Source organism: Phalacrocorax aristotelis, chromosome 7 (assembly GCF_949628215.1).
Source record: "Phalacrocorax aristotelis chromosome 7, bGulAri2.1, whole genome shotgun sequence".
NCBI classification, from domain to species: Eukaryota; Metazoa; Chordata; class Aves; order Suliformes; family Phalacrocoracidae; genus Phalacrocorax; species Phalacrocorax aristotelis.
The window spans coordinates 39,213,347-39,238,402 of NC_134282.1; the positions used below are offsets into that span (position 1 = coordinate 39,213,347).

The 25,056-nt window shown below is 37.2% G+C and overlaps 1 protein-coding gene across 14 annotated transcripts in view; it reads right to left on the reverse strand.

Annotated features, from left to right (window-relative positions):
• RNF111 (ring finger protein 111) overlaps window positions 1-25,056 on the reverse strand; it is a 63,054-nt gene that overhangs the window by 4,087 nt on the left and 33,911 nt on the right. For 8 of the 14 annotated variants that reach the window (XM_075100239.1, XM_075100235.1, XM_075100231.1 and 5 more), the window contains exons 4-10: window positions 20,400-20,563; window positions 16,334-16,531; window positions 15,129-15,448; window positions 14,002-14,257; window positions 12,768-13,116; window positions 9,654-9,779; window positions 8,737-8,863 (exon numbers count right to left, since the gene is read on the reverse strand). In XM_075100239.1, the coding sequence (XP_074956340.1) occupies window positions 8,737-8,863; window positions 9,654-9,779; window positions 12,768-13,116; window positions 14,002-14,257; window positions 15,129-15,448; window positions 16,334-16,531; window positions 20,400-20,563 (1,540 nt within the window). Of the gene's footprint in view, window positions 1-8,736; window positions 8,864-9,653; window positions 9,780-12,712; window positions 13,117-14,001; window positions 14,258-15,128; window positions 15,449-16,333; window positions 16,532-20,399; window positions 20,564-25,056 lie in introns of all 14 variants that reach the window. The other 6 variants (XR_012661677.1, XR_012661675.1, XR_012661676.1 and 3 more) reach the window with 3 other exon arrangements.

Consider the following 25,056-nt stretch of genomic DNA (forward strand, 5'->3'; position numbering starts at 1 on the left):
ATATCTGCATTACATATTGCTTGGTCTCACTTCCCAAGTCTCAAAATCTCAACTTTTTTATGGTTGTTTATACAAAGTATCTACCTAATTTTGTAAACAAAACACCTAAAAGCTATGCATGAAGTTATGAAAAGGACTTGCTATAGATTCTTAAATATAAGTTTTTAGTACCACAGAAGAAACAAGGCTAATACTCAGTCTGGAAGAAACAGCTAATATCCTTATCTTCCCCAAAACAACTGAACATCTTCAAACACACTTCAAATTTAGAGTTGGATTAAAAAAAAAAAAAGTAACACAAAACTCCTATCTAAAGTCACAGGCAACTCTACATATACTCTATATTCAAGCATCCACTGACTTCCTTGTGTTTTTAAGAGAAAAGCAGTGAACAGAATGCTAGTGTCCAGTGATATACCCTACAGGCACTTCAAGCATCAGTGGTTTTCATACAGGAAAGCAGAAAAGGTAGTTAATGTACCAAGGACAGCCTCCACAGCACGGCTTCTGCATTCTATTTTTACCCATGAAAGATGAGTGAATAATGACATTGACTTTTTGCCAGAAACATACCAGGTGCAATTTTTAATGACAAGGTGAAAAAAAAACCCAGATGATCACCAGATTCAGTTTACTTGATCATGTAGAGTGCACTGATACGAGGACTGTAACATTATTTCCAAATTAACTGCTGCTTAAGTACTTGAGAAGTACTATCTTCCTTTCTGTGCTATCAGCTGGTAACATGTCTGCTGCTCCATACAGCAGCTCAAAGTTCATCTCATGAGGCTGTCAACAAGTCAGATGTCCCAGATATTATTCATAAAGTCAGGTATTCATGTGTGGCTTTTATTTCCAGCAGACACTTCTAAGCTGAACATATATAAAGGTGTAAAACTGAATTAATGCATTGTGAGAAAGCGTAGGCCTAGACAAAGTTACTCACATAATATAACAGACCAATAAGTTACCTTTTTATATTTTTCAAAGGCAGCCTGATAACTAAAAGCTGACAGGAATAGAAAACATTTCTCTGCCTTAAATAATTTTTTTTTTCAGAAGATTAAAACAGATTCTGATTATTTTAAAACAGCTTACATGGGTGCTTGTTAAATGATGACCACATAGTGCCAATATAAGCCACACATACAGCCACAATATAAATATTAGAACTTTACAAACCAGAGTAATAGAAACTGAAGATTTAACTTTCAGAATATTTCTAGGATCCTAATACAGAGGGTCTCTCTCTCATAAGCAGCCTAAATATCTGTTGGCCTGGTATTACTTAGAGCTGGAGACAGGAAATAAGCAAGACAGGATGCTGCAAACTCTAACAGTGCATCAATTTAAAGATCTAGAATTGTTATGCAATATGCAGAGCAGATTTACAGATATTATATACTAATACATTAATTCAATATGATTTCAAATGGAGAATTTTCTATCACAACATATGTATATTCATCTGCATACCTAAACATTTCATATAACTAACATCTGTTCGTGTCACAGGTCTTACTGTTTGACAATATAAACTGCTGCTGTAACAAACAATTTTGGGAGAGTACATTACAAATAACTTGTAAAAATAACTTGTAAAAACTACATAGTAAGAAATCTGTCTCAGGTAATTGGTGATTTATGATCCATTCTCCATTTAAGCATGTAATTCTACTTTGTCTTCCAATGACTGAAAATGTATTTAAAGAACCAGGTCACTCAACCACACTATGAACACATTTGTTGTCCCAGGTTTTTACCAGGCATAGACCTGTTTGGCATCATCTGGAAGTGTCCACTGCCTGGTATTTTACATAGTGAATCAACTGCCTCCGCTCAGAGGAAAGGAACTCCTGACAAAACCTAACCCAAGTCTCAGGAGTGACTTTCACTGCCTGTTTTTCTGATTCACCAGTATTTGAAAACAGTCTGTTGGAAAACAATGGATCTGACAGCGCAAACACTGCATCTTTACAGGACCTGTAAAAGTCACGGCATATTTCTGTAATGCAATAATTAGTTTTCAGTTGCCTCAAAAATCAGGGTTAACCAACTGCAGTGACATGCACCTGGACAGGTCTCCCATTTGGAAGAAATTCTGCTACTGGAGACTATCTATTTAAGAAGCCTACTAAATGTAATTTTAGCACTACAAATCCAAAGAATTTCTCAGAGTACATACCACATTGAACTACTAAACTTAGACAATGGAAATATTGTGCGGGACAATACATTTTCATGCTAATAAATGGGCCCTCATATTATCATGATGGGGAACAGCATAACATCTCTAAAATTATCTGAACATACATTAAGTACAGGCTCTTTTATAAAATACTGTCAGAGCGCAGCTTACATTTTTGGCCAAGTAAAACTCTATGTTGAAAAACCATCTCTGTAAGAAAAAAATAGCTCTTTTACACCTGCAGAATAAGCAGTCTGCTAACATAACAAGATTTTAACTAATTACATTTGTGACTACAAGCTGGAGGAAAGATGGGCAAGAGAGAACTATCAATAATGCTGTTGTGGTTTAACCCCAGCCAGCAACTGAACACCATACAGCCACTTGCTCACCCCTCCCCTGGTTGGATGGGGGAGAGAATTGGAAGAGTAGAAGTGAGAAAATTCATGGGTTGAGATCAGAACAGTTTAATAATAGAACTAAAATAGTAATAATAACATCAACAATAATAGTAATAATAGAAGAATATACAAAGCAATGCACAATGCAACTGCTCACCACCTGCTGACTGATGCCCAGCCAGTCCCTGAGCAGCAGTAGCCCCTCAGCCAGCTTTCCCCTACTTTATATACTGAGCATGATGCCATACGGTATAGAGTGTCCCTTTGGCCAGACTGGGTCAGCTGTCCTGGCTGTGCCCCCTCCCAGCTACTTGTGCATCTCCAGCCTTCTCAGTCCTCAGAGCATGAGAAGCTGAGAAGTCCTTGATTTAGCGTAAGCACTGCTTCGCAACAACTAAAACATCAGTGTTACCAACATTAATCTCATACTAACTCCAAAACACAGCACTGTACCAGCTACTAGGAAGAAAATTAACTCTATCCCAGCCAAAACTAGGACAAATGCCCAACTAAGAACAGTCTAACTAAAATCCCTTTGACAGTTACCATCAAGCTTCAAATGCAAAGAGAAGATTTCAACTCTCTGGAAACAGCTTCACACACAAATGGATGCGTGTTTTCAGTAAGCTTTCATATTGAACATAAGAAAAAAAAAGAAAAGCTTAAAGCTAATGAAGAAAGTAAAGAGTTAAAGGTAATGCCAGTCTGCACTCAGTACCTGTATATATTCTTTTGGATACAGTCAAATTATAATATATACATTAAAGCAATATACTCTGGACCTTCAAATTCCAGTACAAGTTTGCCAAGAACTGTTTGTTTCCTGTAGAACAAGTATAATCTGTTTCTGGTTTTGCACTTTCTATTGACGCTTCCCACTATCACAAAAATTTGCAACAACTAAAAAATTCAAGGCTAAATCTGAACCATTTACAACACAAACATTCTGAAACACTGAAACAGCTAACCTGCAGGAATTATGTCCATTTTCCTTATTTGAAAAATACAGTTAAATCTGATGCAGCTAATGAAGGCTATTTCAAACCTAACATTCACCTGGAACTACTATAGCTACATTAAGTCACAGCCTTAAGCCAAGTGTTCAGATATTTTACAGGAAGTTTGTTAGTTTTCTTTGTATGGAACAGTTGCATCTCAGAGCTATGATACCTGTGTGACTACATTTAGAGTGATATTCTGACCAGCACACATCTGCCATAATGTACTGGGACCTACTGGCCTAGATCTCCACATCCCTCCCAATTTTTACAACTAAGTGAAAAGATGACCTCAACCACTCTGAGTCATTCAACAGTTAAAAGAACAAAACAGTAAGGTTCTGAAGAGAAAAAAAGTGGGGACAGCATACAAAAGCTAGATGTATAACACTTGAGAAAAAATAAAGTTACTTATGGTAACTTTTTTTTTTTAATTATGATCCAGAGATCATCTCCCTCTGACTGGCAAACTGCAGTCTAGGTTCACAGGTAAATTAAGGAGTCTTCTCAAGGACTGCATCAACCCTGTAGATACGTATTACATCATAGCTAGCAAACTGTAAATTTCCTCCCCCATCCCTGAAATTCACAAATCAACAAGACACTATTCAAAAAGGCAGAAGAAGCTGAAGTTAAGAAGCTGGAACAGCATAACACAGCAGCTTCTTTGATTAACAGGTAGCTGAAACAATTTGAAAGGCACATACATAGCCTCCATTATTTAAGATATATTTTATAAAAAACAGAAACAAAAATATAACCCCAACAAAAATATACCCCAAAACCCCACCCACCACCAATTCCTACTACTATGCATAATATGATCTGAAAATTGTATCTATAACAGCTTTGCGTGTTTTAAAAACAAGCTGAATAAAATACTCTCTCAGTGGCAGGTTTATTGCTTAAGTTCTAATTAGTTATTCACCTAAACAGGAATAAAAGTATACTAAGTTAAAAGGCACAAAGGGAACACTGCTCATTTCATGTCTATATTCAATTTAAAGTTTAGTTATGAGTTTAGAGCTGAAGGGATTTTGTTTTTCTTCCTTGATTATGAAGGGGAGAAGATGAAGGCAGGAGATAAACAGGACATTCTTGTTTTAACTCCACCCCACCCCCAATTAAATGACAAACAGGAACAAATCCAACTAATAAAAATAACCCTTTCTTCAACAGAGTAGATTTAAAATATAAAGCACTGATTTTTTCAAGTGTCCTAGTAACAAACTCAGATTTAGAGCAAGTTCTTGTTTCAAAGATGAACTAAATGACATTTTCTAAACTAATGTCTGCGGACTTTTGAAACTTTAGAGCAAACACATTATTCTCCATTTTTTTAATCCTTTATTTTTTGAAGCCTGAAAAATGTTAGAAGTATTATCATCTTTGCAATTATACAAAGTAACCAGCCTTATAGCTAAACATAGCATTCTGGTCATTCCGGTAAATGGACAACATCTGGAGAACATAAGACACAGCAGAGCTGGCAGCACAGAGAAGGGGACCATGTCAGGGTTTCCTTAAACCAAATTTAGAAACAGCTTCTGGAGATTTCTTTTTGGACTTTTCCCCCTTTCAGATTTCATTGCAGACTAGGACACCTTTTTTTCCCTGAAGTAACAGAAGAAAATGAATTCTGCTTGGATATGCATTACAGCCGTAAGTATGGTTTGGCTAGTGAGAATTATGGCTGGTATATAGTTTGTTACAAAAAAGTCATGTTCCTCTTAACATCCATCTCAGCTTATTAAATTATGGAAATTCCCATCCTGTCCACCTAGATGTGATAACTGATGCTGGGCACTCAAGAGTCAAAAAGCCTTTCATCAGCACTGCCAAAAAAACAGCCAAAGTCACTCAGAGTAAACAGAAACTGAAGTGACATCGAACAACAAGCACTGGCATCAGAGAAGAACAGATAAAACCTCTGTCTCCTGTGTCTGTCTTGTCTGATATTTAGTTATGCCGTGCATTGTTCTTAGTTCATTATTCCTAAAAATGTTGTTGAAGTTCACAGAACAGATATTTGTCCAGAATGGCATCCATCATAAAAATCACTGACAGGATATCTTTCCACAGCACATATATGGCATTAAAGCAATAACAATGGGAATACAAACTACTTTAAGCCAAGGTCACACTTAAAGTAATTGTGTTAAATCAAAGAGGGAAGCAGCCTAATCTTTGTCTACACAGGTATGAAGGAAGCTCTTTTTAACTGCTTTTAATCTAGGATTCCTGCTGTAGCAACATTTAAACACGTGAAAGTTTCTTGAACCAAGCTAATAGAAAAGGAGATTTGGTTTCCCCCACCCTCTATTTGGTCTGTCAAAGCTGCTGAACACTAATTATCTCTCCCAACATATCTTTATCGTTTTGTCTCCCTGAGAATTAAAACTAAGTCTACATTCCAGCACTGACTAGATGAAGGTTAGGTTATCTGCTTCCAATAAAAATCTGAAATTGATATATCAGAGTACTAGTGTCATTAAAGCCCAAATAATCCATTATGTCCTTTACGGTCTGGCAGCCGTTTGAAGGGGTTTTAGTACTCCAGAACAGACAGAAGAAAATGCATGCTGCCTATTGGGCAGCATGCCATTTCAGAAAGCGGATTCAATGCAAAGAATGTTTTAGTAGTGCAACTGCATGAGTTACTTAAAAGACTTCCATCCCGCTCCCTCCCCCCCAATAAAGAATGGAGAACATCAACGTTTGATGACATCTGCATCAAGAACACAACTAGTGAGCCTTGTAAATTGCTAATTAGTACCCTCTACTTACGAAAACACGCCTCCTAGCATTAACTACTTAGCAGAGGGAGTCTAGTCACAGTTCAGCCTCTCCTCCCCATCCCTAATTCCTTAAGTTACAATGAAAAAATCCAGGTGACAGCTGCAAGTACTCTGTTGCTCTTTAATAAAAACATGGTACTTTTGTTTAATAGCCAGTTAAGTTTGTTAGATGCAAAACTTCACTGACTACTTGCTCTATACTCAAAGTCAATTTCGCTGACAGATCTGCTGTACTTTCACACACATACAAATGAAGAAAACTTTGGCTTTCATTCTTGCCATAGAAGGGGTAGAATCATCAAAAGGCATTTGTAATGCTTTCACCTTACTGTATATACAACTTCCAGCAGTGCTCTAATCTGCCTTTATGTTCTTCTAGTGCATGTAATCTAAATACAGATCAAATTAGTAAGAGACTCGGAACACAACTTCAGAGTTGTAACACTTGATCCAATCACACCAAGGTTCAAAACAGATCCCAAACATTTGAGGAAGTGCTGCTTACAGCAGCCTATACACTGTAAAACATGCTGTCAGTACAGTGTGTACAAAACCTCAAAAACTCCAATTCCATTTCACCTAGAGATTAATGAGTTACTGTTATGAGGATTAGATATCCCCACATAGAGACATGCACAAGCTTCTGTGAAGACCCCTATTTTATCTGACACTTTTATCAATTAATAACAGCAGTTACTGAGCAGAAGGGCAAGACTATTTTATCACACATTCAGGAAATACTTCTGAAGATTCTCTATCACACCTTTCTTCCACTCTACTGCTAAAAAGATAAACAGCAGAGTCCCAACTACTTGTTTGTGTGACATTTTAGTTGTAGGAATATCCTATGAAAGTTAAAAGTTTCTCATCATACCTTAATGTAAGGATCAGCTGCACTCTGAAGTTTCTAGAAACTTCACAGCAATAGTGGAAATAAATCCCATAATTGACTGTTAGCCCTGAGAGAAAATGAGGTAAAAAATAGACATACGTTTAACTTGCCACCTCATAATGCATTTGCAGCTCCCTGAACTAGAAGAGCCCTTTCTGTTTGAGAACCTAAAGCAACTGATGTTTTGCTACAACACATTAAAAAAATGTTAGAGAGGCAAGCCATTTTTCATCCACTTCAAAAACCAGACACCTAACTGAAGAAGAATGCAGCAGATCTTAAATTTAAATAGATGATGCACAGGAGATAAGGTTCTGCAGTAAGAATCTTGTTGGCTACACTAAAATACCAAATTCTACAGACTGCTCTAGAAAGTATCTGGTAAGTATACAAGCTGCACATCAATGAATTACTAACCCTGATACCTCAGGGAAGTACTTGAGGATTATCATCATGTTCATTAGTTAAATAGCAAGGAACAAGTGACATAAGACCAGACTATGAAGGGACAGCTATTACAGTTATTGGTTGTAAATTTACTGTTCAATCCCTAGATGTCAATTCTGGCTACTAGCAGAGGAATTTTGGATGGACAAGACTTACAGGTTGATTTTTAATTACAATTTTAGCATTCGTTGATGAGCCGAATGAATCAGATGAGCCCACAATTTTGTTTAGATTATCTAGCTTTAAATACAAATATGGGTTAGCCACACAGAATACCACACAGAAACACTAAACATACTCCGTTAAACTAAATTTGTGTCTCTGAATTTCCATTAAACAAAATGAAGACTATTTTTAAAAAACTACAAACATCCTTTCAAGAATAATACTCTGTAGAAATCAGAGAGTTACACTGATTTTCCTTGGTTTTCTACTGTAGATTAAAAAAAGTTGTGTGTAGCAAGGACTAGTTTACCCTCACGCTTCCTGCTGCTTATAACACTTTATGCTACAAAATTATATACTTTATCACACAGAATTAGGTTGATGAACACCAAATATTGTTTGAAAACAACCAAATCTCTAAATGGAATTCTAGCTGAGCTGTATACACACCTTAAAAATAAAGCACCAGTGCTAGTCCTCATGCACTGGGTGGAAAGTTGGTACCTTTAACAATCCAAAACTCATTAAAGAAGAATCTGAACTTTAAAAATCAGATGCAGAGGGTCAATGCATTGCAATGCAAGTGACAATTCAAATATGTTTCATTTTACAAGAGCTGAAGTTAGAAACTTTAGTGTCCTAACCCGTTTTCTCTAATTAGACATGAGCCTGTTCTAGCTCCCTATCCGAGAGCAACACACAGAAACACTGGTGTATTTTCTTCTTCAGTTGAACAACCAACTTTTGCAGCAATGTTACATGTCCAATTAAATGCAGTAAACTTTCCTGACAAACAACATAATTATAATGACCAACGATCATCGTTTTTCGTAAGCTATCTCCTTACCATTAGAGGAAGGGCCCCTATTTGTAAGTGATGAAGTCGAGGGGGTGCATGGTAGTGGGCCAAGTGAGGATGCAAGGGCCCTGGAGGGTAAGTAGCTGCAGTCACACCAGCTTCAATTCCCAGTTCCCTGTCACATGAATGAAAGTGGCATTATAGTAAAAGTACATCTTGACTCCTAGATAGAATTCCACTGCTTTCAAAAGCATACAACGCAACATAACAGTTTTATGAGAATTTTTTTTAAACTATTTAAATTTTGCTGAAGAATCATCTTACTCCTACCATAACTAAAAGTTGTTTTTAAATCAGCTGTTAAGATTTAGTATGATAAATCAGTAGAGACAACCCCACATTTATTGTGCCCAGGAATATTATCAGTGTGGAGTCTTCTATGTAGTTCATGCTGTGGGAACAGCAGCTTTCACACATGTACCTCTTCCCTAATGGTCAAAAGTATCTTTTTATTAAAAAAATAACAAATACATTGCAGAACTTGAATGTAACCTTCATGAGTGGGCCTGACGCAATTTTAACTAAGTTCAAAAGGGGAGAGAGAATAAAATTAGTGTGTAACTCAAATCCAAACCTCTATTTTACAAGGAACAGAAATATAAGTATAGTCTCCAGCAATGTTTTTACTTGCCTATTTTAAAATGAATTCTTGAAATAACTAGGTAGAGTCAGTAACACTCAATTTCATTTAAAAAGCAATGGCTAACCCCCCTCCCCCAAAATATATTTAAGACACTGGATACTCAAAGCAATATTTCAAAGCCATTTCAACATTTACAAATTTTAAACTACAGGTGCATGCAACACTTCTTAAAATCACAGCCAGTGTAATCAGCACTGTAATCCGTACATTATGGTCTTTTGTCCTGCATTCCAAAGAACTAAAATAGTTTCTGATTACTAACCAGGCAGATCTCTCTGGAGCTTGTCGAGGATGGGAAGACATTGTCTGAGGCACATGAATGTGATGCCCATGACCATAATTGGGATGCATTCTGTGTGGATGCGGAGGAGGCCGTTCATGAGCGCGTCTAAACAACATGAAACAGCAACAGTTAATTTCACATACTTGTTGGTATTGAGAAAGCAACATCCATAGGCAAAACGTTAGACTGAATTACTGGAATGTGTTTAAAATAAAAAAATAAAACTCCCTATACAGGATTTTAATTTCAGCTTTAGATATAAGTTAGAAACTAATTATAATAGAGATTTCATATTCAGAGACAAAGCCAGCTTCAGCTGCTGTGATTTGCCCTTCACTTGGCAGGCATCACTACAGGAAGACTGAAAAGTGTTTAATCCCAACCTCAGACTGCAGGTAGGAAAGCAAGGGCCACATGATGGTCATGTTGAGACTCAGAGTTGTTCACAGCTATGCTGCAATTTATTTCTAGTAAAACTATACTAGCAAAAAGTAATTAGGGGAAACTTAATACAATAATCAGCAGACACTTTCCTTGAAACATGTCTGTGTGCTCTTATTACACAATTTTTTCCATGCAAGCTGGTATAGAACAACTACAGTTTTGGAAAAAATCTTCAGAAAAATCTGCTGAGTTCTGTTACTTTACTACTTTCCAGTTACAGAAAAGAAGTGGATTGGTTATCTTTCTTTCCATTGCTTTCAATGCAGAAAGTATTTTTTTAATTCAACTTAGAAACTTGGACTTTGGAAAAAGCAGCATTGTGTTCAGATTCAGTACTACCTTAAACTACCTGACAAAGTAGAATAGATGTTTTGTGATTTTACATGTCTAGAGAAGTAAAAAGTTACTTAACAGCACACTATTTAGTAACTGCAAACTGACACATCTCCAGATAAATCTGTCAGGCTTGTATAAATTTTCTTAGAAGTATTGGTTTTTTGCAATGGTACAGGCCAACATGGGAACAGACCTAGCAGCAGATCCTACTAGTCTTGCCTCCCTTCAGTTTATCAAATAACTGTGGGGAGAAATCTGGAAGAACGCATTTGAATAAAAAAAACCCAACCAACACTATAGCAAAACAACTTTCATAGTTCAATAAAAATTTAACGTCATGTAGTCCATTTTTCCTAAAATGAGCCTTAATTTAAAAGAAACACATTTGAAATTATTTCTATGAATGTAAAACTCCGAGGCTGTCTATCCCACAATCTTAGTATAACGGTGATCAGATTTAAAATAAACAGAAAATCTATGTTATACAAATGAAGTGCACCCTCATACACTGCCTTTTGCACATTTTGTGTCTGATTCCAAGACCCTAAGGACGTTATAGCTATTGTACCCACAACTTAAGACATGACAGTGAGGACTCTAACCATTCTCTACTTCCAATCCTGAAAAGGTCCTATATTGTTAGACAGAAGGTATACAAGCTAGACTATTCAATATGCTATTTCCAGACACGAAGGATGAAACAGCATCTTAAGAATACTTTGAGATGCTGGGACACAGAACCAAAGGAATTGCAAGTCTGCTGGCAGTCTCAGTCTGTGTATTAAGTAACAGACCAAATTATACACCAGTTTCTGGTTGTCAGATTATAATTTGATTTATATGAGATTGGGCCAAGACACCTACAATACTGTTTTTGCATGTAATTTGTATGAGGATTAGAGGGGAAGAGAACCACCAAGGGCAGAACAATTTCATAAGATCACAAAACTAAATTATAGAGGAGAAACCTCACTGAGCAAATGGACACTGTCTGACCTGAGATTGGCAACTTCAGAGAGAATGTCAAGGAAGAACCTATTATCAACATTTGACAACAGTTTCTATTCATAGAAAGAAAATTCACTAAGCTAAGAAATGCCAATATTCACATTTCCAATCCCAAACTACCAAAAAGTTTCCAGAATTACGAAGATAGCTACCACTATTATTCTCCCTTAAAATGCTACCTTGCTGTCTGACTGGCTTGAATGTTCCAAAGTTAATGTTTGGGTATGACTGCATAATCATGGGCATGCACAAGTGGTATGCCTGTATTCTTAGAGGTTATGCTATTTGCATAACAAAGGTAACAAAAGAACAGGTGCAGGTTCAGACAGATGAAAATTTTAATGACTGAGAAATCAGGGTTATATTTGACTTTCCTGTGGGACAGGATGATGGACCTGGGGGAGAAGTCTGTCATGTATCACTTCGTGAGCAGCTACTGCCTATAGATATTTTTATGAATTACCTGGAAACTGCCTCAGAAGTTGCAGTTAAAGCAAACTTTTGTTTAAGCATTAACTTCTAAATCAGGTAGAATTTACAAAACAAAGCAAGGAGTAACAACTAGAGATCTCATTCCTGAAATTTTCTTGGATATTAAGAGCATTGTCTCCAGAATTAAAATAACTTCACTTACTTTGTGATTGAATACCAAGCCAGTACTGACCTGATTCCTGTTGTAATAGTGTCATAAATCTAGTTTAGCAACATCAGTAGCACCTCTTAAACAATATCACTGAAGCTACATCTCAGCATTGGTCACATTCTCATACAGATACTATTGAGTCCCTTCCGTCTCTTCTAAAGACACAAAGGCATAGTAAAGCTAGATAAGTATCTAGGGTTAAATCTGAATTAAACCTGGTAAACGGTCTCTCACGATAAATTGTTCATTCTATTTTAAAGCATTAGTTAGATAAAAAAAGATTCTTAACAGCATCAACAAGGCAAAACACACTATCAAGTAACACATTTGAAAGGAGCTTCTGATATACTTTCTAGGCTGTTCATCTTGAAAAGGAATTCCTGCCTGTTATCTGGAGAATAAGTAATGGCCAGGAGAAACACAAGCTTCCCTTCTCTTCCATGCCCCATTCATGCCTTACCTGAAGACACTGCTGAGAGATGTAATGGAACAGGTTCAGTCTTAATACTGTGATGGTAGGTAAAGACACTTCTTACCATGGTTTAATACTAACAGTTCATAACCATGCAATTAACAGTTTGAGATTCACATGCAACATTTTACAAACCTGAGGGAAATGAATTATATGTTTAGATATTGTTCTGAGTACATTTGTGACATACGTTGGGTGCTGCATCATTCTTCTTCTCTGGACCTCCATCCTCTGGATCACTTCATGAGGATGTAACCTCTGTGCTGGAGGTGCTGTTGCAGGGATGTGATGGGATATAGGTTGGGGTGCTGTGGGAAGATGCTGTGGTATTGGAGCAGCTGCACTGGCTAAAGGATGAGTTGGTGGTGGAGGTGGAACAGTATGAGAAGATGCATGAGAGGAGATTGAAGGATGGAAGGGGTGCACTGGATGAGGGATAACATAATCTACTTGAGGTGGAGGTTGTGGCTGTGATGGAGGATTTCCATGAGAGTGAGGACATGCAGAAGCTTGATGGTGAAGAGGTCTGGTCAAAGCATCTGCAATGACAACATCATGTGCTTTTAGTTTGGTCAGTAGCAGGTTTTGACTTAAATTTATTTTAGAAATTATCTTCACACAGGTACTTCAATATTACGGCAGTCTAAACGGTCACAACATGGGAATATGTGTTTATGCAATTTTTAAATTAAGTGATTCCAGCAATATACACTATAAGAAACTCACACTTTCGGGGAAGGGGGCTGTGATGCACGCTGAAAAAGGTATATATATGGTAAGAAATTTTACTTCAAGGTTGTTAATTTTTTTTTAAATTCAATTTCCCTCAAGTCCGCTACTCTGTATAGACACATAAATCCAAAAAACAAAATCACAATCAAACAAATGAGTGTGTGAACAGGCTGCCCAGAGAGGTGGTGGTGTCACCGTCCCTGGAGGTGTTTGAAAACTGTGTAGATGTGGCACTTCAGGGCATGGTTTACGAGACATGGTAGTTTTGGGTTGACAGTTGGACTGGAGTTCTTTTCCAACCTTAATGATTCTATGAGTTGCCTCTCTTGAGCTTGCTCAAGCAGAACTCACTGGGGTGGGGTGGGACAGGGAACAGACCAAGGAAAAGAAAAAAACCGCATTGCTAAAATACAAAGGAGATGAAAAATAATTTAATAGTAAATACAGTTTCTGAAGTCTGAATGTTATTAAGGTCACTGAAAAAAAAATATTTTAACTTCACTGTGATCCTGTTCAAATCCTCTATGCAAGCTGAACTGTTTAAAACCATTTCTTAATAAGTATTTTGCTAGACCAGTTCTAAGATCAAAGCAAGCAGATAGTAAAGAATTTTCATATGTTGTCAGGGAAGCTCTTTTCTCGTTTGTTTGATTTCCTGCCCCACCAGGTACCCAGTACTTATTAGTACTTACAAGGAGAATGCATATAATGCCGACAGGAAGAGAGCGATGCCTGAGGAGGTGGTTGGGGCTGTGGCTGCGCAACGATACTTGATCCATATCCATCTATTGTTATCGACTGGCTTGGGCCAGCAGCAGCCTGATGCCCATAAATTGCAGTTCGAGATGAAGAACCAGGGCAGCAGGGGTCAAAAGCAGATGTTCCATGAAAAGCACCACTTCCATGACTTCTTATACCACTGCTGCTTAAGTCCACTGGCAACGCCTGCTGCGTAAACAAACCATCTTTTTTCAAGCAGTTCTTCAGACATTGAAAACAAAGTCACCCTCAAACGTAATGCGGTAAAAAAGTAAACACTACTACAAGCAACTGGGACCCAAATTTTTAGGTTTTAAGGCTCAATTCTGGAACATTCTTTAGATATGGTTAAGATTTCTTATTCCTAAGTTCTTGAATCTCATGAAGGAGACCGAATTCATTATACCAGACTCTTTAAAAACAAACCAAAAACCCTGTGACAGATTAATCAGTGAGTATATGGGAGCTACCTGCATTGAAATATTTGGAGGCAAAACCCAATCTTTAACGTTTTCAGTTCTGCCTAATGTATTACACTTAAAATAGAAAACAAATTGATAGTTCTGCATGTTGTAAATTAAGTTTGCACAGTATCGTTCTTACTTATAACCATATTGTTTTAGAGCTATGATTTTAGTTACTGAAAAAGTCTTAAAAAACAATGCTTTTAGAAGAACAACTCTCTCATACCTTTTATAAACAGAACATTAGACTTGATGTTTTATTCACTTAAAGCAGCTCAATTATTTGCACTGCAAAACTGCTATGATCAGCAGAGTATATTTCAGGGTATTTATGTTTGGTTTGCTTAAACAGCCACTGTCATCTTACAGTCATCAAAAGGATGTCAGCTGTCAATGGTTACTTGTTGGATTATGACTTTCTGTAAAATTTCAAATTTTTGTGTCCATATATTATAGCTGAAATTTTCCTTCCAGTTCCCTTCTATAATGTCTGCTACAGAACAAGAAAATAACCCACAATTCAGCATCCTATTCTATTCTCTCATATCTGTAACAATTTGAAATCACAAAGGGAGAGTCACAAGAATTAAACATGCCTGGTCATGGTAACTGGTGCCAGAACTGCTGCTTGCTCCACAAGGTGCAGGCACTGGAGGAGGCCTTTCAACAGGACAGCTGGAGTCACTAAATGAAGGAGATAGTCGAACAGCTGGGTGAGGGTTGTGGTGGTGGTGGTGGTGATGTTGAAAGTGGTGGCCATGCTGCTGAAAGCAGCTTGTATGTGGGTGCCCCAATGCATGATGAGTCTGTGAAGGTCCTCCACAAGGAGAATGCTGAGGGCAGCAAGATGGTAACCTTGGCATGGCAGGAGGGCCAGTTTCCAGTGTCGTATTAGATGCAGTTCTTCTTAAATCGTCTTGAAGATAAAGAAAGTTAATATTGAAGTGAAAGAAATTAGTAAAGCCAATCACTGTAAAGCAGTATCTTAAATTGAAAAAAAATTGTACTTCATCATGAACTAATTAACCAACTGAAAAACAGATCTAGACTAAAACAAAACAAATTGGATACAAAAAAAGAGGATTTAGCTATATTTGCCAAATGAACCAAAACTAAATGGTTCAGGTAGATGTACTCATGGCAACCACTAGAAGACGCGAACTGATACTTGCCTTATTCCACTAATTTAAGACATATTATCAGTAGGGAAAGGAGGAAATATTGTCCCTGTGGTTAGAGTGCAGAGACCTCAAATTCTTGTGCAATTGTGATCAGCTCAGGTTTTTTGTACCCCACCTGACTTGCAGATAGGGGCAGAGCACCTGTGTTTCAGAGATGAGTGCTACCTGTATATATAGCTCTATTATAGGTCAGTATCTATATAGATCTGTATAGATGGGCTTCTAGTGAAGTAATCTACAGGAGCAGGTTCAAGGAAATCTATATACATCCTTCACTTCCTTACAATACATATTTAAAACCCCAATCCTGTAATACACTGCTGTGGAAGACTTAATTCCCTGTGAACTGCATTCTACCTCCTCAGAAAGCAAGGATGTGGTTCATTAGGTATAACCAAATCATTCCGATACGTAAAAGCAGAAGGCTACAGCACAACTTCCTTCATCTTTTGGGACAAATCAATGATCTTTTGAGATTACAAGAATCTGCAACTTATTACCATTACATCTAGTACTAAAAGTTCACATGCCATTTCATCTAGAGAATGTCGATTAACTTTGGCTACCTCCTTTGTACTAGGAGGCAACACAACAGTTTAGAAAGCTCTCTTTTTCTGTACCTCCAGCTGAATTACCAGCAGTGCCGCCACTGGGAAGACTAGAAGTCGTCTCTGGTGCTGCAGAGGGCTGGCTGTTCAAGATGTTTGGAGCTGCATCAGAGGCGTGCTCTGAGGTAGATGTACTAGAACTGTTACTGGAAGCAGAATTCACGACCTGTGGCTCCACTCTAGCTGATGTAGTTGGCACAACTGTTGGCTCTAGTGAAACAAAAAAGCTTTCAGGTTCTTTAAGCTTTAAAAGCTGCTGGGGATTTTTTATTATTTTACAATAAATTCTCAATTCTGGTCTTGCCAGATGCTAAGAAAGTTGAAACACAAAACCCTGACAGATAGAAAAGTTAATTGTTTCAGTCATGTGTGGAAAAAGAAAGTTATCATATTTTCTTTTTTTAATACATTCAAATTTTAAAAATTAATATAAAATCAATTCCCAAATCCCAAGTTTTATTTAACTGAATAAAACACTACTAGAAAGGAAGTGAAAGTATTTTTGTACTTTATGATGAAAACGCTGCAATCTTTCATGAACCCACAGGCAAACTATGATTAAGTACTACCCTTATTTTTTTTAATGCCTACAAAGCACAGGAAAACTTTTAGATAACCAAGAACAGCATAATGAGATCTAAACGAGCAGTACTACTTTACAAACTTCAGTCATTCTAGATGCATAGCACTAAAGGCTGTAACAAGATAGACTTGGTTTCTAGTCTCAGTACACATTGAAAGCAGATTTAACAAATACGGATTTAATAAAAGTACATACATATTCATTCTCCACATTGTAAACATAGTAGTAAACAATATTCTCAACTGGATCCAGGGAAATACACCAAACACATGATAAATCTTGTTCTTTACTACACAACTGTAAACAGGTTAGAATTGTAAAAGATACTTGGTGGCATAATTCAAATTTAGTTTTGAAAGAGCCTGCCTTTGACTAAGTTTGAAATTCCTCTCTAATTACTGACAAGGCAATGACATGACTAGGAATCCTAAAAGCCTTTGATACCGTCTCCCACATTATCCTCCTAGAGAAGCTGGCGGCTCATGGCTTGGACAGGTATACTCTTCACTGGGTAAAACCGGGCTGGATGGCCACGCCCATAGAGTTGTGGTGAAAGGAGCTAAATCCAGTTGGCGGCCAGTCACAAGCGGGGTTCCCCAGGGCTCGGTGTTGGGGTCAGTCTTGTCTAATATCTTTATTAATGATCTGTATGGGGGGATTGAGCACACCCTCAGTAAGTTTGCAGACGACACCAAGTTGGGCGGGAGTGTTGATCTGCTCAAAGGTAGGAACGGCCAACAGAGGGACCTGGACAGGCTGCATCAGTGGGCCAAGGCCAACTGCATGAGGTTGAACAAGGCCAAGTGCCAGGTCCTGCTCTTTGGTCACAAAAGCCCCATGCAATGCTACAGGCTTGGGGAAGAGTAGCTGGAAAGCTGCATGGCAGAGAAGGACCTGGGTTTGCTGGTGGACAGCCACCTGAACATGAGCCAGCAGTGTGCCTAGGTGGCCAAGAAGGCCAACAGCATCCTAGCTTGTATCAAGAACAGTGTGGCCAGCAGGAATAGGGAAGTGATTGTATCCCTGTACTCGGCACTGGTGAGGCCGTAACCTTGAATATTGTGTGCAGCTTTGGGCCCCTCAGTACAAGGAGGACACTGAGTTGCTGGAGTGCGTCCAAAGAAGGGCAACGAAGCTGGTGAAGGGTCTGGAGAGCAAGTCTGATGAGGAGAGGTTGAGGGAACTGGGGTGGTTTAGTCTGGAAAAGAGGAGGCTGAGGGGAGACCTTATCGCTCTCTACAACTACCTGAAAGGAGGTCTCTTCTCCCAGGTCACTAGCAATACAACAAGAAGAAATGGCTTCAAGTTGCATCAGAGGAGGTTTAGATTGGATATTAGGAAAAATTTATTTACTGAAAGAGTGGTCAGGCATTGGAACAGGCTGCCCAGAGAGGTGGTGGAATTGGCATCCCTGGAGGTACTTAGAAGATGTGTAGACATAGTACCTCAGGGCATGGTTTAGAATATATGTTAGTGATGGTTTGACGGTTGGATTTCCTGATCCTAGAGGTCTTTTCCAACCTTAACGATTCTATGAATATCAGATTCCATAAAAGGAAATTATAACCAGAAAGCACTCTTTCTTTTTTCTAATAAAGATTTCTGCATGGATATCAGGGGAAAAAAAAGGATCAGGATATATCAAATACTTCACTTACACAAAGTCTCAAAATAAATATGACTAGTTTTCAAGATTCCTCTCTATATCTAAGAAGGTATACTAGCAACTCAGTGAGCAAGGGAATAAACATATCTCCCTTCTTGCAAGTCTTCCAACTCATCACATTAAAAAAACCCAACAAACAAGATCTGATACCTACATTTAAATTCCTTTGGATTTTGATCTGATATTCCAATACACTAGTTTTATTTAAAGGAAAACATTTTGGGAGAAATACAGTAATATTTAAATTCAGAAAAAAACCCAGCAAATACATAGAACACGTATAGCCTAACATTGATATGTGATCACAGAGTGCTCAAGACTGGGCACTAAAACATCCTGAAAGCTGTCCTGCAATCAGACAAATCTCAATTCTATCAGCCTCAATCGCCTGGCTAGCCTGTCACTGTTTTGACTCACCATCAGCAAATACAGACAGTTCTGTTTCTGCCCTAAACCAGTAAGAGCCAGTGAGCCTGGTCACTCTCAAACTACTAGTTAAGAGAAACTTAATTTCAACACACTTCACAGACATTAATCCACGAAGATAGATGGAGATATGATCCTTATGCTCATGGAAGTAGCCAGCAAAGTTTTAAGACCAATATGTTTGAAGACATCAGTAAAGTTATGATAAAATCTGTAGCTGCCTTGTAAAAGTGTTAATTCAGAATTTTTATCATTTTACATCAGATCGTGTGTGAAATTTCATGCCTAAACTCAAAAATAATATCCATGAAATCCTGGAAGACTCATCTTAGAAAGGTATTTACTCTGGGGGGAGGCAGTTAGTCTTAAAACATATACATTACAGATTTAAAAGTTCATTCAGCAATCATCTTTTTTACAAGAATTTGTTCCTGAATTTAAGACTAAATTCTATAATATGAGTTTAAAGGCTAAATTAAATCAATAGATTCCTAATCCCATTCAATCATAGAGTTGTTGGGATATTTAGTAGTAAATCCATGAAGAAAAGAATTTGTAAATCAACGCATCCTCTTCTTTGAAAACCATCAAACAACCAAAACCAATTCCAAAGCCTTCCAGCTCTCCATCCCACCCCAAAAATCAAGACAACTTGAACAATAAGATATTGCAAGATACTAGCTTGCAACACACTCAGGGATGAAACTCCAACAGGTCAAGGCTTCTGATAAACATTAAAAGTACTATGCGCCCAAGAAATCCCCCAAACCACCAACATAAAAAACAAACCTGCAAAAACATACATGAGCTTTAGTTTTTCCTTCTCTCAACTTCTGGCAATACCTGGAAGTTGCTCTTACGATTTTCAGCAGGAAGAGACTTACTAAGTGCCAGTAGGCTTTAACATCAGGAAAAAATGTAAGGTTACAGCTTCCGAAGCCTAACGTACTTTGCTAATTCAGGGTTTGGTGTTTGGTTGTTTTTGTTTGGTTTGTTTTTAAATTATTTTTATTCCAAGGCCTGAAAGAATAGTAAATATTCCATATCAGAAGCAGTGATAGATTTTCCTTTTATAGTGTTGTACCAAAGTAAGTGCATATTTTTAAAGAAGTATTTCCAACCTGTTCTGTAATTTCTGCCTGGTGAGTCAGCCCTCTGACACATGCCCAAATCTATTTTGGAAGAAAAATTACATCTGGTGGACCCCCCTGGGGATCACTAAACTTTTAGTTTTAAAAGGAAAGCTGCAAGAGAATTTTCTGACAGGCTTGAAAATTAGTTTGTTTAGAATTAGACTTTTTCATAGAATGGTATGTTATAAGCGATACAATTGTTCCACTCCCCTTACACTGATCATCCTGCTTCTGAAAAAGGAAGAGATTTCTCAGACCAATGCAACTTACCATCTTCATCCACCGTAAGGTCCACTACTTCTGCTGCATTCTGTCTCAGTGGCTGTATGACTGTGGAAATCCTGCTGCGGTTCCGCTGCTCTTGAGGTCGTGCAGCATGAGAACTAGAGCTTTGTCCCCAGTGTGATCTTGCGTGTCCAAGTGTTGAACGAGACCTTAAAACACATAATACCTTAAGTATTGACCTACATTTTGCCATTATTAAATTCTTCTCCTCACTGTTTGAGAAACTATGTATTTGTTTATTATTATTAGAAAAGCATTTTGTTATGTTGAAATACCTCACTACTCCACATTCACTAGATGTGTACTTGCAAGCATCACTGCAGCCTGTACTATGTTACATAACGGCAAATACCCAACAGGTAGAGTTTAAAGGTTTTTAAACCATGTTCCTATGAAATACATACAGGTAAATTATAAAAAATTCATTGTGAAACCCTACAACCACAGTCAGGCACCAATTATATCTGATGTGTATTTTAGCTTTGTTAATAGTACATGAACAGTCTCCAAATCGAATACTATTCCTATGCAGTCTGAAACAACAGATCTATGAATGATGACAGAAGTGTTCTTTTGCATGTTAACTTGTGACAGAATATTTTCAGAGGATAATTTCTATATTTTAATTTAAAATTTCCAAAATGTCCTAAAAAGCACAAAATCTGTGGAGTTGTCTCTTGAATATTATTTCCCCCGCTCTCCTCTAAGGACAAACACAGCTTTGTGTAATACTTAATTGAATGATATGTAGCTTGAGGAGAGGAAATCATAACCCTGTAACCATACCTAAGGAAAGGAATGGTTTTATCTCCGTAGTGTAACACTAAGCACCCATTCTATTCAATTTAGCCTTACAAACCCAAACCCTCAAATCAATGATGCTTTGGAGTTTAAGTTCAGAGGATATTGCCTTTAATTAAGGGAAGGATATTTTTACAGTATTGTCTTTACCAGTTCACTCTCAAACAGCTTTGACCCTCTAGTATTTACTTAAATCAAGTGGCTCTTATTTTCCAATTTGGAAAAACAATGTACTCAGACTTCAGAAAGTCAGAAGAGGAAAATGTGAAGAAAATGGAATGACTTCACTGAAAAACAAAACCCACTGCACAAATCACCATGGAGCCCAGTCTACGTTTCTGTTCTGCCTGTACTGCCTTCACCTCATCTGTGTAACTCACTAACAAAGATTAACATATTTTCTTGTAGTGCAAAAAGCATGCTTGCTGCAGTCTTCTCAACTGGCTTACACTTCAACTCTGCTTCAGTAGTCACTGTAATTTAAAGACTGGGTTGGTTCAAGAAGCACATTTTCTTTGAAGTCTGGATTTACATAATGTCCAAATTGATATTTGTATGGTTTGTGCGTGTCCTACTAACACTCCAGAATGAAATTCACCTCCAAAACCTCTGTAAAAACTTTACTATTACTATCTCGTGGCACAAGGAGAGGTTAAGGTCTCATCTCCTGCTTAATTAGCTGAAGGTGAAGGGAAGATGAAGACTTAAGTTTCATGAGAGCGCCTCAGGTTTGGTAGTAAAGGAGAGGAGAAATTAGCTGTGGAAGTGTATGCAGAATTGTCAGTGTTTAGTTCTCTTACAGGAACTCCAGCTTCATAATAAAACCAGTGCACTACCTGTATTTTTGGTTTTCCATGCAAGCTGTAAATTCAACAATAAGAAATTTCTTTGGATGCCTTCTTGCACAAAAGAACAAGCAGACAACAGGACAAAGCAGCAAACCAGAGACTAAAAGAAATAAGGCCTAGCATACAACTGTACGGTGAGAAAGTTCAAGAGTCTGAAACATCTTTGATTTCAAGCAAAGATGGAGGTGGAGAAAAAGGACTAATGAATTGAAACAATCTAAAGTTAGAGGTCTGGGTCATTATTTCCCTGTTATGATTAAATAGGACATTATTCTGAATGACTAATGAATATGTTAGCTATATGGTGCTGTGTAGATTTAGTCGGTGGCTGAGTCCATGTAATTTCAAAATGACTACGTTAGTCCACCTCTGAAGTATATACAACCAAGTTGTTTGGTCCGTTTAATGCTAAGACAATGCTCAACCAGATCTTAACAGCTTTTTCTTAATCAGAGAAGTCAGAGAGCCAGTCTAAACACAAATTTTGAGTTTCTATGGAAACCAGGTGTATTGTCTGGAGAATGCTGGCTTCCTTCTTTCTTCCAGTAGTTTTCTTCTCTTCCACAAAAAAACTTTGTATGACTGAAAGGAGGATTTAAGAAGAGAGGGATTAAACACTTCAACCGTAGATTCTCACCACATCTTAAATTTAGAGCCTACTATTAGATTCATCTTTCATTTAGTAAGGTCAAGATCAACACTTCAGAATTTTAAGTTTTTTTAAACCATCAGGTGTAAAGTTGCAACTTCCCTGCAGAATGCTTTGTATAAAGTCAAGTGTCAAAGTTACAGGCTCCAGAATTTAAGTAAACTTTTTCAAATCTACAATCTTTTTCACTACTATTAATTTGCATTCTGTAAGTCCATATATTAATATGGCAATATATACTGCTCTTCAACTAATAATTGAGTTTTGAAAAAAAAATACAAGTGGTAGTTCTAGAGTATTCAATGTATGTAATAAGCATAAAAGCTTACCCTCAGCTTTCACAGAAAAAAGCTAGCAGTACTATGAAGTGTCAAAAGACACTTCTGCATTTCTGATGGGACTTAACTTTTTTGGTTTTTTACTTCCATCCAAAAATACACTTCTGCCTTTAAAAAAAAATACAGTAACCTCTCTCATCTGTACACAAGTTATAAAGAATGAAAATAACCATTTATTTTGCTCTGAACAGTATTGAGTTTGGTAAATAAGCTTCATAATGTTCAGTTTGCTTACAGCATTTGTATTTATAATTTTTTACTGAATTACCATTTAGACGTCCAAGATTTGCCTTTGTTCCTTATGCTGTGGTTGGCAAAACTAATATGCTTGAAACAGGAAAACCTGCATAGGAAGTACTCTATGTTCCAAGTATAAAAGACTAGTTTATATGCTCGTGACATTTCAGGCTCAAGATTTGAATTTAAGACTCTTCCTCCTCATAGCAAACTTCCTGGAATTGTTTTCTTACTATATATTTTTTTAACATATTTAACAAAATAAAACTTTATTTAATCTTCTCAAAAAGTTTTCAGCTGAACATTTTCAGAGTGCTGTCTTTTCTCAACAGTTGAGAGCAAGTACAGTAAATAAAGAGAAAAACTTAATTTGACCATTCTGTTATGATCTTAAAAAAGATAAGTGCCTTTGAGAAATCTGCATGTTAGAAGGTCTAACAAACTGAACAGGCAAAAAAAGTGCCCTTGGATTAATCTCCTTCTCACTTAAGTCACCAGTAAAGACACCACTAAAATCAATAAAAAGGGGGGGGGGGGGGGGGGGGGGGTAGGTTGCTGTTGCCATTTTGGCTGTAGCATTGCAAAAGATAAGGGAATAAAGAAGTAATTTTTTCAAGTCTTTTATGGCTTATAACCAAAACATTTCTTATTGATGCTAGGAAGTGAAAAAGCTGCTTATTTTTCAAAAGCATCTTATCTGTCTTTAATCAGACTTGAATTAATGTTCTATAAGCACTGTCACTTTCATCTAGCCTAATTTTTTACCCTTTAAAGCTTTACATGCAAGTTAAGAGGCATTAACTTGATTTAGCTCAAGTCCTTTCAAGCATACATGTTGTTTCACAAGGTTTAATGACTATTCTGAGAGACATTCATGTAGATAAAACAATTATTTCTAGAAATGTTTCTAATCATCTCAAGACAGAGCATGTTGATTCTGCAGCTTTTTTCTTTTAAACAGAAAGAAATATAAATAAACGTTGAAGAAATGAATTTTTTAAAATGTTGATTTCTCTTATCTCTCCCCATTTTCTCTTTGCTATAGATTCAGGTTGCATGTTTTTGTGAGCATGACATCCTTTGTGTGCCAGTTTAACAAGAAGTTTAGTTAGTTCCAAGTGTTCATGAAATCTGCATTATGAACACATTTGTCTTAAACACAAAATTGTTTTGTTCAATGTGATATTTATTCCACTAAAAGTGATTTTTGCAGGAAAACTTGTCTGTTATTTTAGATTAAAATTGCATAGCAAAAGCACTATCTGATAACAAACAGAAAGTTTGCAAAATTTACTGTCTATTGCTCCTTTGTCATTATTTGATAAAAGAATGGATAGTCAGTTTTCATATTCTACAATTTTGTCTTCACGACCACAAATATGAAAACATACATAACAGGCAGCCATCTCCAACAGTCCCATGCACATAACTTGAAATTGTCTTCTTCTTAAAGGAAGTCTACTTCAATAGAATCTGAAAAATCTGACAAATATGGAACAAAACTTCCAGAAAAGCATGGAAAAACAGGAAAGCATACAGAGCAGCAGCTTCAAAAAAGAACGATGTTTTCATGAGAAATGTGCAGCTAATCCCTAGATAGTCAGCTCAGCCTAAACTTGCTCTCTCTAGGATCTCACTGCACAGCTTTGCTTCCCCAAAATTCTACCCATCAGTCACACTAACTACAGCCACCTCAACAACTCCAGGTTAGTCATATTGTCAAGTTTTGGCAAAACTGTGGTTTGGGTTTTTGTGTCTGTTTCTTTGTT